We start from the raw sequence: 16,775 nt of genomic DNA, 5'->3' as shown, positions 1-16,775 counted from the left end.
TATATTGAGGAATTATTATTTTTGTTTAACCTCATTCACTTATATGATGAAATTTCTCATGTAGGTGTAAAATCGATTGACGTTAACAGAAGACTTCAAGCACAGTACGATGATGAGACTCTTAGCCACAGGAAAAGATTTAAATGGTTCAAACATTAAAAAAAAAATTCCGATCGTCCTTCTGAGCCCACTGCAGTGGTTTCTGTGAACGTTCAACAAGAGGAATGCCTGATCCTTGAAAAATCCACAGATAGCTTGTTGCCAACTGGTGGAAGAGACGCGTCTGTCTGGGGGAACTGCACACACAATTATTCACGAGCACTACTTGGACAGTACAAGTACTCAGTTGGAAGTGATCATTACATCCCCATATAGTCCAGAGTACAGTCGTACACATCCCTCGTACAGCCCCTGCTCCAATGGGTTTCCAAATGTCTGGGAGTTCCTGGTGGGTCAGAGTTTTCAATCATGAAGCAGTATATTTACATTGCTATTAAGTGAAATTGTACCTGTCAAGTGTAGTCTGTGTAGTCTTATCTCCATTTTAATATAAATAATAAGCACACTCCACAGTTAGGTAATTATATCTAATCAGCAGTCATTAATTTCCCTGAAGCTCATTGCCCATGCTCACAGGGTTTAAATTAATGGGTGCTGCTCTTAATCTCAGCTAAACATAAGCAGCTGTTCCAGTACTAGACCTTTTCGCTGTACATACTGTACAGTACAGCTTATGTTTGCAAGGATCCCCTTTTTAATAATGTAATCATTAAAAAAAATTTTTTTTTTTTTTAAGTTGACAGTGCAATACGCTACAGGCTTTATTTAGGGATAAGCGAAATTCAAAACACGTGCAGATCATCATCAACAGTGGTAACACATTTCAAGAAGACACTATACAGAAACTCGGACAACAAAGAAAACAAGGCTTGGATTTACCAACAAAAATGCGTGATATGATGCAACATGGCATAAAAACAGACTGGTTAATCTGAACTAAACCCAGAACAGGTGAACGCAATCAGACGACTAACTAATGGCAGGTCATGGATGGAAAAAGGATTTGAATTAGATCTAGACCACATGGGCTGTGGTTCATGCTATACTGAACATTAAAGAGGGCTCTCTACTTCCAGAGTGATGGGAAGTTTGAATTTCGTTCATCAAAATTAACAAATCGTTTTTTGAATTATATTTGTTCTTTTGATCAGAAATAAAATAAAATGTTTTTTTTTTTTAATAAACAGACCTCTGGCTATAGTTCTGGACATTCATCTCTCATATCTTCTGGTCCAAATCATTCATTCTTTTTTCACGTGACTCTTGTAGATGCTTTGCAGTGCATTACACAGGGAACAGAATTGAGCAGTTCTTCTAAAGAGTTTTTTGAGTTCTTCTAGTCCGAGTCGTTCATTCTTTTGAATCTATTGCACTGCACAGCATCTATGGGAGTCATGTGACAAAAGAGCAAACGACTTGGACTAGAAGACTCATGAGATGAACCGCTCATTTCTTTTTCCTGTACATAACCTACGGAGGTTTTTTTGCGATGCTTTACGCATGCGCGCCCAGAAGAACATAAATGAATCACTCTCTGAGACTACTCGGTCTTCTGAGTCACGTTAAAGACTCGATCAAAAAGAATAAATCGTTCATGAACGACCCATCACTACTACAACGTCACTTCCTACCGTGCATCACCCTGGTAACATAAGCACCTCGGGTACCTTTTGATGCTACTGTGGAAATGTCACACTACGGAAATTAAACATTGAATATTTATTGAAGGATAAACCGATAGCATTATAAATGATTTTACTATAGATATAATATATGTTCTTGGTCACCACAGTGCATAACTCTGGCACAGGTACCCTTTAGATGCAACCCTCCTATTTTATCCAGGCATGGGACCGGCACTGCATTTAGTGGTTGTATGGTAGGCGAAAAACCTACCACGGAGCCACCAATCCCATACTAATAAAATGTGTATAACTTGTAAATAAATTATTTCATTCATTTCCAAGATGTACAGAAAAATTATAATTACTGTGCATTTTTTTTTACAGATTACTAGCCTATATACAGTAATAGTAGGGATTAAATGTAAATTATTTAATATAATTTTTTATCTGTTTGTAATACCATGTAACAGACTTTATAAATCAAATGATCAGATAAATTCTCAATAAGGGAACGTTTTATACTGGTTTATTCCCCATGTATGACAACAATTTCTATTTACGAATGAATGTCATGTTATGATTTCGGATTTTTTAATATATATTTAATGTTGGTAAATATCTAAACAAATTAGTTTGAAAGACTTGGTGCACAGCAGGAAACCTAGAGGAATCCAGTCCACATGTATGCCAATATTTATAGAAAAAAAATAAATTCCTCCTTCGTTCACAAAAAAAAAAAAATCATAATCCACATGAAAACCAAAAACACGCTGTCAAAGCATGTCGAATCAGCAGGCAGTGATATAACCAAATGATATAACCATAAGAGAAAAGTTATGTTGGTTAAACAGAAGCCTGGAAAAAAAAAATGCTTTATCACTTCTGATAAATGTGGACAGGGCCTGAAGGGCTTCTTTTAAAATGATTGCATGTGGTTTTTACAGGCTGATTCACCAGAGCAATGCTGATATACTTTCCAACAAAGTTAAAAGCTGCTGTCAGTGCTTTTCAGGTTGGAAATGAAGACGAGGGATCTATTACACACTGCTGGATTCTGTAAACATGAGGAAGAACCAGCTACTCTGGAATTCATGCGGTGTAAGAAAAACAGAGAAAGACAACAGCGAGCATAAATCGAGATAAAATTGAGATAAATACTCTAGCCAAAGAAAGTATATTCCCACTGATGGTATCTGCAATGTAATGCAATCTTATAGAAATTGTGGCCTTGCCGGTTGGTTGCATTCCATGATACAGCTGATTTAGCAAACGAGGTTCATATTATCTTATATGGTAGAAATTGTGTTGGGAGTAGAAATATATTTGTTGAAAAATAAATCTTGCATGAAGTCGCTGGGCCTAGAATCGATCCTGACCTCGGTTTAGACCTCAGTATTAAGACCGAGTATGGAATTGTCTAAAATGCTTGGAGACGGAGTTTCGCGTGGCGTGGCATTTCGACAGGGCAGGAGCAGGCACACACAAGCACAGAGATAAACACAGAAACACACAAAAGCTCAGCTGCCGTGCTTTCTCAGCTAGGCAGAACAACATTCCTCCGTTTCTGCGCGATGCTTATTTACAGTACTGCCCGCACAATGAGCCTCCGAGCTGCCGTCAAAGTGTCACGAACGAAATGTGCCAAACAACACCTGCTCCCTCCAGCAGCTTCCTGAGGCATGCCAGGGGCTGTATTAACCTGGCCCGCAGTGAACCATGCACAGAGTCTTGGCAAGCCATGCAAAACAACATCCCCGTGTTCAAGTCAACATCAAGGGCACTTCCTCGGACTAAAATGCTTGTTATTATTACAGTACTGGATATCATTACACAGAAGGGGCATCTGGTGAAAATAGGGTTTATCTAAAGGATCATTATATCTACTAGTGATCCAAGTGCGTTATGCCGTTCCAGTGGTGCATAAGTTCGCAGCTCGGTTTGTGGCCTCACATGGCTCGGAGGTAGCCTTGATGTGGTAGTGAGAATTAGACTTAATTAGGGACAAAATTAAAGGGGGAAAAAATAAAAATATATAATAATAAACAAATGCAAGTTACACCTTTATTTCAATCCCTATTAGATATACTTAGTTTCTTTTAATTCTTTAAAACCTATAATTCTAGCTGCTCAAAATAAATCAGACAAAACAAATTAATACTACAGAATCCAATCGAAAATCCCATCGACAGTCTACCTACAGGATGATTCACAGCTCTACTAGTGATGACGCCCCAAAAAAATGGCCTGAGGATTGAAAAGCCGCTAGCTGGAGTGTGCCATGAAAAAGGCCGCTGCAGCCAGAACACACAACTCCGGGCCAGAACAAGTCTGTACTTAACTTTTCACTGTGCGCAGTACTGAGTTCTATTTTCTCTCTCTTTATTTAGATGTCATGTGATGTTGCCTGGAGAGAGGATCAATAAAGCACTATGGGTAGCTGTCTCACCGCTCGGTGTTTAAAAGCCGAACCCCGAAAAAGACATCGCAATAAAACGAAAACTGTGGCGAAAAAAAAAGAGCAGGTACATGACATGACATTATAGGAACTTTATCGAAATTTATTTCTTACATCAATTTCTAGGAATATTCCTGCACTTTGTTTATTTAGAGATTCAACAGAATGTGTGTGATGCAATGCGATGTGATGTGATGTGATGTGATGTGTCACTAGTCCAACACTGTCTACAGATTTCAGCCTGGAGGATTTACACACAAATAAGGAGGGGGAAAAAAACTGCCTTTAGCTTGTTGTGCCTGGGAATACCTGCAACCAGAAATGATGGATTAGGAAGAGAAAAAGAGCGTGGGAAAGAACAAAAGCCAAAAGAGGGGAAAACCAGCTGCCAAACAGGACCAGTTTAATCACCATCCAGTGCGAATAAAACCCCAAACAAAATCAAATAAAGTGCTAATTGCTGATACAGCTAAGACCCACAGCTCTGAAGCTCCTATGTTCCACCAAATATTTACGGCGACTCCAGCACATTTCTGCGGCTTGTTTTCAAAGACTGGAATGCGAGCCCTTAAAACGGATTAGAACTTCACCGCACGTTGGCGCTCCATCCATCCCCACACAGACGGAAACTTTTAATGGGAAAAAAGGACGATCCCGTGGCACTGCTTGCATGCATGCACGACCACCTTCTCTTTTCTTTCACAAAAAAGTCTAATTCTAGGATAAATATATAAACAGACCATCGACATACTTGTATATAAATAATGCAGCAGCTCACCTGAGCTCCTAGAAGTAGGTTCTCACCTTAGATGCCCTGCAAGATGGTAGAAACCAATTTAAAACCCTGTCTGATCTGCAGGAGGGAGGAATTACGAGCAGGTAGGTCCCCTTAAAAAAAGAGCTAAGAAACACTGCCAGGCTCAGAAATGCCAACACATAACCAGCCTGCTACTTCAACACACTGCCGGCTGTGTCCTGTCTCACAGTCAGAGTGCATAAGGAAAAAAAAAAAAAAAAAAAAGACCCAAAGTGTGCCCTGTGCTCAGGGCTACAAACCGTCCCTCCCTCTCGACACAAAAAGAACTGAAAAAAAAAAAAAAGGCGAGAGGGGGACAGTGGCAATTTTTTTTACTCTTTCATGACTAACCAGGAGACCTGGTTACAGCTCTCTCTCTCTCTCTCTCTCACTCTCTCTCTTTTGTTTTGGGGACGAGCCACTTTGGCGGCCTGAATTCCTCAGGAATGTTAGCCAATCATAGTGCTGGCTCTTGGGAGTGTGGTGAGCAGAGGCCCAGCCTGCTCTCCCACTCTTTAATCAGCCAACAATGTGGAAGAACCTCCATAACCACACACACCACTACAGCCACACGGCTTAAACACCACGGCGTACGCTTTAAACAACTATCTGCTCGGAGACTCCAAAAACAATCTGCTCTCTCAGCATTGCATCCACAGAATGACTTTCTTTTATTTTTTATTAATGAATTAGATTATATTATTGTAATATTAACTCTAAATGACTTTCATTAATTAATTAATTAATTAATTAAGCATTATTCATACTGTTTTGGGAAAAGCGATGGTAATTCGAACCATGAAGTTTATTTTAACAGAATAAACCATGTTCTTTTAGCTGGTTATGCTGTTCAAAACATGTTTCATAAGAAGACAGATGTTAATTAAGAAATAAAAGATGAGACAATGCACTGTTATATAAAAATCATCCTCCCTAGAGTGGGATTTTTTTTTCTTCCAAGAGCATGCCATGTTAGTTAGAAAGGAGTCATTATTAAAAGGTTACTAAAAGGTTAATGTTAATTACTGATGATTCACATCATTTATTAAGGAGCCGCTATTTCGGATATTTAAGAAACGCATGTCACTTACTAAGAAAAAGACATCGCATAGAAGTACTATGAGTTTACCTTTGAGTATGAATTACGCATTTTAGGAGTTACTAAGGAGCTTCTATGCGTTACTAAGGAGCTAATATAAGTTATTTAGGAACTACTTGGAGGTACTAAGGAGCCACTATGAGATACTAAGGAGCCACTATGAGTTACTAAGGAGCCACTATGCGTTACTAAGGAGCTACTATGCGTTACTAAGGAGCTACTATGCGTTACTAAGGAGCTACTATGCGTTACTAAGGAGCTACTATGCGTTACTAAGGAGCTACTATGCGTTACTAAGGAGCCACTATGAGGTACTAAGAAGCTACTGAGTTACTAAGGAGCCACTATGCGTTACTAAGGAGCCACTATGCGTTACTAAGGAGCTACTATGCGTTACTAAGGAGCTACTATGCGTTACTAAGGAGCTACTATGTTACTCACTAAGAAGCCACTATGACCTACTAAGGAGCTACTGAGTTACTAGGAGCTACTTAGAGGTACTAAGGAGCTATTATGAGGTACTGAGGAGTTACTACAGTATGTTACTCACTAAGAAGCCACTATAAGTTATTTAGGAGCTACTATAAGTTACTAAGGAGCTACTATGAGTTACTAAGGAGCTACTATAAGTTATTTAGGAGAGGTACTAAGGAGCTATTATGAGGTACTGAGGAGTTACTACAGTATGTTACTCACTAAGAAGCGACTATAAGTTACTTAGGTGGTACTATGAGTTACTAAGGAGCTACTATGAGTTACTAAGGAGCTTCTATGAGTTACTAAGGAGCTACTATGAGTTACTAAGGAGCTTCTATGAGTTACTAAGGAGCTACTATGAGTTACTAAGGAGCTTCTATGAGTTAATAAGGAGCTACTATAAGTTACATTTACATTTAGGCATTTGGCAGACGCTCTTATCCAGAGCGACTTACATTTTTATCTCATTACACATCTGAGCAGTTGAGGGTTAAGGGCCTTGCTCAAGGGCCCAACAGTGGCAACTTGGTGGTTGTGGGGTTTAAACCTTGGATCTTCCGAACCGTAGTCCAATGCCTTAACCACTTAACCACTGAGACACCCCTAGCTATAAGTTACTATGTCACTCATTAAGGAGTTCCTATGTCACTTACTAAGAAGCCACTATGAGTTACTAAGAAGCCACCATGTCAGTTGCTAAGAAGTCTCATTTCATAAGAACGCACTGTGTCAGTTATTAAGGAGTCATTCTGTCTGTTACATGACATGTCTGTTTTCATGTAGAACCATGTGGATATTTTAAGCAGAACAGCTTTTAGGGGATGGGAGGTTTAAGAATGATCATCTATTTAGTGAAGCCTATTACTAACTAAATAGGCTTTGCACTATCTGCTTTTATAAACACACTATTTATGATCATTTTCACATCTGTCCTTAAGCAGTTTTTGCCGAGGGTGTGGCATGTTTAGTTGAATGTAGAAGCTGTTTTCCATCTGGGTTTGATTCAAGAAACTGATCTCTGGTCCAGTCGGCCTGGGATCCTCTCCAAGTGACTTTGGGTACACGTCATGTGTGAAAGTGATGCCTTCCCAGGTTTCGGCGTAAACAATGGTCGTCATGTCACTTCTTTTGCCATGTTTTACTTGTCGAGTGAAACTACACCCCCTGAATTCTTTCTATAATTTCCTAAGAATCATTCCATATATACACGAGCGAAATAGAGCTGAGTAATAGGAGAATATATTTTAATATTGTAATATAAAAATATCATGGTGCACCTTTCCAATATCAATTCTGTACCAACTGTATCAAATAACTCCCTTTAAATCTTGTGTATCCTGTATTTTCTCTATCACCCACCAAAAAATATACATTTATTAAGACAAACATTAAAATGAAGAGAAGGTTAGGATTAAAAATTAGGACTGGAAATAATTAATCTGTTTAAAGCACACATTCCTGTAATGCATTTTGGGTATGCAACTGTGCTTTTAATCCTAGTGTACACATTTCCCTTAATGCGCTATTATAGCTACAGCAGTACCATAACCGACAGAGGTGTTTTTTAATGGACATGGGCTACTAAATCATGATTACAAGCTGTGTACATTTTTAGCAAGGGTCTAAGAAGTTCAGTAGTCACCTGATGGTAAAATTCATGATAATTTGACAACTTCGACAACTTTCTGTCATAATAGCTCAGTTTTATCTACACTTTAAAACCGCAAGTCATTTCTAGCATGTCTCCTGAAAGCATAAACAGGTGACATCTGTTTCACATCAGCACGAATCAAAACCACACAATCAGTCTAACACGGCGCATAAACGCAAGGCAGCCAAAACAAAGTTTCCACGGTGCTAAAAGCCCCGAGCACCAAACATCCTAGCAACACTTAGGAGGCTTCAGTGACTCGCGGTTAGGACTCAGAAGCCAAGCAGAACAGCAGATCACAGACAAAATCTTAGCTCAGAAAGCTGACACCAGTCCCAGCTTCAGGAAAAATCCCAGGGTTATACAATATTATTAACACTATTAATGCAATTGTTTGATTATGTTCATCATTCATCACTTCTAATCATTTCTGTATGTAACTCACACAGGGATTTGTATGGCATAACCTACACTAAAACTGCGAATAAATTATCAATATAAATGTTTCTCTAACATGTTTACTTGACGTTCTTTCCAGTTTTTTTGCAACAGTCAGCAAGTCGTCTGCTGCATGAACGATGAATTTCTAGATTCTAGACAACATGACATGCTGACACTAATTACAGCTGTGAAAAGTAGTTTTTTCCCCTTATTCTTCGTGGTAAGCATCATCAGCCTTGCACCTTCCAAGATAGGGGTTCAATTCCCACCTGTGGCATGAAGTTCACATGTTCTCCCCATGTTTGGTGGGTTTCCTCCGGGTGCTCCAGTTTCCTCCCACAGTCCAAAGACATGCAGATTAGGCAAACTGGCGTTCCCAAATTACCCTGGAGTGTAAGAATGTGCGTATGCCTTTGTGCCCTGCGATGGATTGGCACTTTATCCAGGGTGCACCCTACCTACAGTAGTCACCTTAGTCTCTTGGGATGAGCTCCATGCCCCCTGTAACCCTCTATACAAGATAAAGCGGTATATGAGAGGGTATCCATGCCTGAAACTCTCCAATATGGATAAATTAAAACTATTCCGCAAAGAAGAGTGGGACAAAATTCTGATTGAAATTTAGGGGCAACAATTTTTCCACATTAGACCAGTCAGGTTTGGACAGATTTTTTCCCTTAATTAATGACATTTTGTTTGATGACCTCAATCATTTAAATGTTACAAATAGGCAAATTAATAATAAGTTTCGCGAAAATAATAATCATTTCCAAATCGCCCACATGATGGAGCACCACAGATTTTAGTGTTACTGTGTAATGTGTGTTACGATACACTGCTTCTCTAAAGGTTACCCAAGAGCATGAAGAGAGCAGCGTAACAGTCAGCGCTTTTATTTTTCTCTCGCCGCACCACTCTTTTGTCTTTCGAGGTCGTGGAGACGTAGATGAAGTGATCACCCACTCTGCCGACTATAAAATGCAACCAGCTGCAGTTCACACTAGCCTAAACATCCTGCTCCGAGTCCTCCAGAACAGAGAGAGAGAGAGAGAGAGAGAAAGTGAGGATGGAGCTCTGGGATTTGGACAGCTGCTGCGATTCACACAAAGATACTCGTGTGGAGCGTATGAGGTCAGCAGAACGGCAGCACCGTGACACACAGCTGGAGCAAAACCGCCGGCGAAAAAAGGCATTCCAGTTTTAAATGTCACTGCCTGAGAGGGATGACACATCTCTGACCTCTGACCTCTATGTTCTGTTCATGACTCCATGTCCTATTGACCCAGACAGTATTTTGAAATTTTAATCAATATAAAGCTTTTTAAATACATTACATGTAGTCTTGTATTGATTATTAACCTTTTGTTTCTCCTTTGTTTCTAGTCAAAATGACTTAAGGAAAAAAATTATCTGAAATATGAAGTGGTGTGCAAAAGTATGCACACCCTTCCATTTGTTTTCTGATTGAAAGAAATAAAAATTTACCTCAATTTCTCAATATAATCCCCTCTTACTTGAGTTTCACCAGTACGTACTTCCATATCATCAAGATAGAAAGTTTTCTCAATATGCCAGAGCCATGATCGGAGCGCCTGCTTCACATTTAAAATGCCGGCCTCCCAGGAACTCCTTTAATTCCCCAAACATGTGGCAATATCTCCCAGTCGAGCTCCTGTAACGTGCAGATGTTATCACAAAACTATATCTTCTGTAAAAGTTTATAAGAGATTTCAACAGATCGTCAGGTTTGTTTCTATACAGGTCAATTTTATTTTTTGTCTCTTGTACCATTTGACAACAATGTTGTAATCTACCTGATTTATGATGAGCATTTCATTCCTCCTACCCCAAATAGCTGAGGAGCAAAAACTGATTCTTTTAATTTGTTAATTTTTCTCTCAACCTAAAACACATTATTGCACAGCTATAACGTTATAAATCATTACATTTCGAAGTACAGTAAGGCTATGCAAACTTGAATGACATGAATTTTACGAAAAAATAAAATCAGCTTTAGAAGCTGTAAGATCCCCAATGCTGACAGGACATAAAGCTGGAACATGAGAGAAGATATGACAGTGGCTTTAAAGATGTAGGAGCACTACAGTGCTAATGCACACAGGAAATGTGGTCATGTGATCATCACTTAATCCTTTGAGTGATGATGGTTTATCTGCTGGGTAAAGAATAGGCTGTCGTGTTCTAGGAATCGATAATGTTACTTTTCGAAAGAGAGAGTAGGAGACAAAAGTGGACAATTATGACATCAAAGATAAAGTGCAGAGAGGATGAGGCTTGCACATGCACATAAAATCAGGGTGGGATGTGGAAGCTTTTGTAATATATATATATATTATATATATTAACACCAAGCATTTACTATATATATTTTAACTTTAACTCCATGCACAATGCAACCACTATTACTTCTAACTCCTCAATTGTGATCGTTCAGACTGTATTGTTTAATAATCTGAAACAGCTGGACCTGCATGTACATTTCCTCATTTCTTCCCTTCCCTACTTTACTTTCTTACCTATTTTTCCAATTAAACTACCCTTTAAACCATAAGACCTCGTCCTATGTCTGTGTGTCTGCAATGCACCCCAAGTCAAATTTCCGCATTATTAACCTCAAAAGAAAGGAAAAAACAGATCTTCATAGCTGTTGGAACCTCTGTGATAAAATGAACTACCATTAAACAAATAAAAAAAAGTATAATATGAATTATGTTCTTACATAAATGCAAAAAATCAGGCATGATTAAAAATGCATGTGGTATAAAAGTAAGAAGAAGACAAGGCTTTTATGGGAAAGCAATCAACTTATAACAGTCCTATTGTATTCCTTAAATCAACCAGTTGCACAGTTTACAGCTACATAAGCACTTTGCTTGCACAGCTGGTGAAGAACTTTTGTCCAAAATGGCTAACATGAAGTAGCAATTCACATCTACATCCATCTGTAACGGTAAAATTCTCCATAAATGATTTAAAAGGTTTTTACCAGACTATAAAAACATAATGCGTCTTTCGGAACATGTCCAAATCTCTCAGAAGGAAGCTGTATATCTGTTTTACTTGACAGGCTGAATGTACTGTGCGAGTCCCGTGTAAAACAATACCAAGCGAGGAAGTCCAAGAGTTATTGAAACCATCCGCTTTCTCCTTTTATTTCCCACTCAGTCCATCTTAATTTATTTTCTACATTTAACATTTTAAGTTATCAGGAGTACCAAAGTAAGCGAATGTTTTTGGTTTTACATAACATTATTTATCAAAGCAAAAAGGTAAACTTTCTACTATTGTGTATTATATTAGTTTCAAATTTGAATTAAATTGTTACATTGTTACATTTTATTGTTAATTTTCTGTATCATTATTTTATCCATATCCCAATTTAACATACTGCATGGTGGCTTAGCACTGTTGCCCTGCACCTCAAGGGTCCGGGTTCGATTTCCATGTCGGGTCTGTGTGCATGGAGTTTGCATGTTCTTCCCATGCTTGGTGGGTTTTCGCCAGATTATCTGGTTTCCTCCCACAGTTCAAAGACTTGCAGATTACACTAATTGGCGTTCCCAAATTGCCCATAGTGTATGAAGGAGCGTATTAAGTGTTGACTGGAGGTCTTAAGTGCAATGCTCACCATTGGCCACTAAATTCCATAGTTGGACTACACGGATGGATGGATGTGTTTAGATTGTGATAGATTCCGTCACAATTTTAAACATACTTAGCAAATAATTTCCTCCTACCACACATGGTGTGCCAGTGTGTGAACAGTTTAAAGTGCACCTATAGGTCTATAGAGGAATGGCAACATTTGACCACTTAAAATGCAAATATATACACTTTTTTTTTTTTTTGGAGACAGTGTGGCGATACATGTATCTACAATTTTATCTTAAAAGGGACTTTATAAATTTCACTCTTTAGATATTTTGGGCATTAAGGTTGGCCTCTAGTATGTCTGCATGTCTTTGGACTGTGGGAAGAAACCAGAGTACCCGGAGAGAACCCACGTTCTTTCCACCCGGGAAGAACATTTAAGCTCCATGCACACAAGCAGGACCCAGAAGGTGCGAGGTGGGTTTAAACAAGCCAATTTAATTTTCCCCTAGTGTGACTTCATATAAGAAGAGCCCCTCCCCTGCCTTGTTGCTCAGCAGTTGCTGTTCTCTTTTGGGGACGAGGTGAAGTGAAATGCGAGGGCTATTTTACCCGGAGCATTAACAGAGCAAATTGGTGAACAACAGAGACCAATGTTAAGTTGTTAAAGAAGTGGTAAAATATGGGACCTTTAAGCCGAATCTGTAAAATACTCTACAGTACAATTAAAACCATATCTCTTCCTACAGTACTTGGGCAACTCAGTGTTATAAAAGTGTGACAATAAACCTAATTAAGTTTAAGTGCCCAGACTGAAAGAGATGTACAAAAAGAAAATAGCTCACAGAACCGCCGCCCTTCCATCCACTGCTGCGGATGAGTGACGGAGCGTTCAAAGCAAAAACATTTGACGGCTCAATCTCAAGCTGAGCAATTTACCAGGACCGTTTTACCAAGTGCCTCGTGACCTCTCTTTCATAACAGGCACTGCAACATTTTCACATAAAAGTCTTTCAACAATTTGTTGACACATCCACGCAGAACGGCACAATGCGATACAGTGTAAAAACGCCTCCGCTGGATTTCCGAATAAAAGAGGAGCTGGAGTTTTTTCCCCTGATCAAACCAAATGCCATCAAGTGCCTCATGAGGAGACGACAGAAGAGATTTGAAGAGTGTGAGATGATATCACACAACGGTTACGCTCACTCGTCCTCGGGAATACACATGTTCCTGAATCCTCCGTCTGGGATTATAATCTCTCACATCTCGCAAAAAAACAAACAGCTTTCATCACCTCATTGCCAAATGTTCACCTAATCACTCACTATCAGACAGAGAAAACCAAGAAATGTCTCATGTAGTGCTGCGTATTCTGGGCTTCTTAAGTTCAAGGCTAAGCCAAGGCAGAACTAAATGCCTTACAAATCTCTGGAGTGCATTAACTTAATTCCAGTATTTAATCAAATGAAACATTTTCGGATTGATTTAAAAGGCATGCAGATCCTCTGGTCCTGTTTCAACTACACCGGTTGCTATAATTTAAACCATTACAAAGAATCTAGATCATTTGCTTTAATCTGTTTTAATAAAATGGAAATGACCCAAGAACATGTTCTCACCTTTATCTCAATAATCGAAATGCTCTGAGCTATGAACCGAAATGAAAATGCGATTTAAAAAAAATATTACCTAAGAGCCAGCCGACAAATTTAGCATTAATAATTTACTGTGGCTTTAGTTTGTTACAGATAGTTATAGTCATCTTCTACGTGATTATTAATATACCTGTCAGTTTAATATATGCAACAACTGATGGCGGTATTACATAAGGTCTGACATCACATCTTTAAGAGCTCTACAACTGCATAACCTGTTGTCCTTTATCCCTTATACAGTATAACACTATTAATTAAATTCACAATCACCACTTGCACCTTACAGTTGGAGATTACAGAGTCCTGATCTCACTCCAAGCCATTTCCATAGGTTTGGGCCACTAAAGGAGTTCCTGGGAGGCCGGAGTTTCAAATGTAAAGCAATTGAAGAAAATCTTGTTCGGGGAAAATCAGTCATACTCGCTTAACAATGAGCTATTAGACACAAAATAGCTGAAAAGTACTGATAAAGAAGAAAAAGCCTCTATGTTACAAGAACGCTCAGATAATGAGAGAGAAAAGCTGAGAGAACATGATGACAAGCTCCGAGCGGGCTGACAGAACATATAAAGGGGAATTGTTGAAATATAGGCTGAAGAGCTTCAGTAAGTGTTTGGATGGTTTTAGAGTTGGTCAGTGTTGGTCTGTCCTCATGACTGTCACCAGACTGACCTTTTCTTCGTCACCGTGCAACACAAAAGCGCTCAGTGATTCACTCTGTCGGTTTAAAAGAAAGGACATCATGCTTCTAGTGCGTGATCAAGCACAGAGAGGTGTCTGTCATCTCATCATTCGAATCTCAGGCTTAATCATGACCAATAGAAGGAAACAATATCAGTATACAGTACACTGCCTGTGCATTTCACTCACACACTCATCGTCTACACCGCCCTAAACCCTGGATAGGGTGCCAATCCATTGCAGGGCACACACACACACACACACACACTATGGGCAATTTGGGACTACCAATTATGCGAATCTGCATGTTTTTGGACTATGGGAGGAAACCCAAGTACCCGGAGGAAACCCACTAAGCACGGGGAGAACATGCAAACTCCATGCACACAGAGATGGGAATCGAACCTGGCTGGGAATCGAACCCGTACCCCAGAGGTGAAAGGACAAACCTAGAAGGATAGTGCTGAAACATCAACTATGTGGTCGGAAAAAAAATCATGAATGGAGATCACTTAAACACGTGGTAAAGTTGCATGATAAAAACAATAAAAGTAAAAACCAGAGCCGTGTTTAATAGTGAAAGTGAAAGTGTGTATTTTCCTACACACAATTTGTCAGTGAGAATCATTGGGAAAAAGGCTTCAGTTTGTTAGAGAGCATAAAGGATGGACTTTGGAGCGATGGAAAAACAGGTCATATGATCTGATGAGTCAAGATTGAGTCTGTTCCAGAGCGACGGTTGTGTCAGGGTAAGAAGGGAAGGGCAGGAAGCGATGCATACATGTAATGCATAGCACCCACTGTACAAACCTCTGGAGGCATGATATGATCTGGGGTTGCTTCACTTGGTCAGGTCTAGGCTCAGCAACGGTATATGGCAATAAAATGAAGTCAGCTGACGACCTGAATGTACTGAATGGCCAGATTATTACATCTATAGAGTACCAGGCAGTGTATTCAATGTAAGTTTTGTCTTGTACCTTATTTACAAAAAAAAAAAAAAATAATAATCTGTAAACCATCTATAAATTACCAAACATGTCTTAACATAATAATTACTAAATAGTGAAAGACAAGCTAAACTTATTTGTCTTTGTTTACAAAGTTGCTCAAAAAACTCAATCATCACTACGATAGAACACGTGGTTTAATTCTAACACAAATCCGACTTACGGAAAATGTGTTGATGTTGAAACGAAGCATTATAATGAAAAAATTACATCATAAATATCATTAAAACATATTCGCATGTACAGTATAGAATATAATATTATTATTATTATTATTATTATATTTATGTTTGGGTTTTAAATGTCTCACGTATCATGAAAACGTCTTTAATACCCTGATATATGATACTTATTTTTTTTCCCATATGCCTAACCATGCTTATGGCTCTCCTCATAGAAACACTCAGCTCTGGCATTTAAGGAAATGTTTTTTTTCTTTTTCGTTGTTGTTGTTGTTTTGGTGGGGAAACATGTGGCGCACGCTTAGAACGCAACCCAGAACGTCTTACAGTAATAGGAATGAGAAAAATGTTCCCTGTGGGTTTTTTTTATCCAACCTTTCCATCATGTCCTGGATCTTCCACACACTGTATGAGTGAAGCTCAACAAGCTCCAGGATGTAATTACACACTTTTCATGCAGCCAACTAGAGTTACACTGTTTGAGACAAAAGAAACTCGTATGAGAAGAACAAGCCTGAGCTGATCTGAGCCAGTGATCTCTCTAACAGACCTGAAAGCCACACACACACACACACACACATACTGTACACGTCCACTCCACTGCTTCTGAAGAGTTCAGCAGTCTTGTTAAAAGTGATTCCACATTTCTCTTCTTACCATGGTGGATGTCCAGCACTGCTGCGTCGTCCAGCTCCATAACTTCAAAGCTGTGTGAAATCAGAATCAGACATAGTGCTGGGGGAGGTCAGTGATCCGAGAAGTCTGTTTATCCACACAGGTCGCGTGCTGCCTCTGTGCTGCGTTGGCTGAGCTGCTGCGTCTGACAGTTACAGTGGAGTGGGGTGGAGAGGAATTGGGACGAGGCCGGCCTTCGCCGCTTCTCAGGGGCCTCACTTTTCTAACCCCTTCGCTCCAGCACTCTTAAAGACACAGAGCTTGGCTTTCTCTTCATTTCTGTCTACTTCCCTCCTCTCTCCGTGTGCCTGCCTCCTGTTTCCCAACACACACTTTCCATCCCTCCCTCCCTC

General features: G+C 39.4%; 1 protein-coding gene across 2 annotated transcripts in view; it reads right to left on the bottom strand.

The window, feature by feature from the left end:
* dab2ipa (DAB2 interacting protein a) overlaps positions 1-16,671 on the bottom strand; it is a 124,793-nt gene extending 108,122 nt beyond the window's left edge. The window contains exon 1 of one of the 2 annotated variants that reach the window (XM_053504132.1): positions 16,405-16,671. In XM_053504132.1, the coding sequence (XP_053360107.1) occupies positions 16,405-16,444 (40 nt within the window). In that variant the 5' untranslated portion in view covers positions 16,445-16,671. Of the gene's footprint in view, positions 1-4,918; positions 4,991-16,404 lie in introns of those variants that run through there. The other variant, XM_053504133.1, reaches the window with a different exon arrangement.
* Between the last annotated feature and the right edge of the window lie 104 nt (positions 16,672-16,775).

This window comes from Clarias gariepinus, chromosome 9, assembly GCF_024256425.1.
Source record: "Clarias gariepinus isolate MV-2021 ecotype Netherlands chromosome 9, CGAR_prim_01v2, whole genome shotgun sequence".
NCBI lineage: Eukaryota > Metazoa > Chordata > Actinopteri > Siluriformes > Clariidae > Clarias > Clarias gariepinus.
The sequence above is the reverse complement of the archived record's forward strand: the minus strand, read 5'-3'. Positions and strand labels throughout refer to the sequence as shown.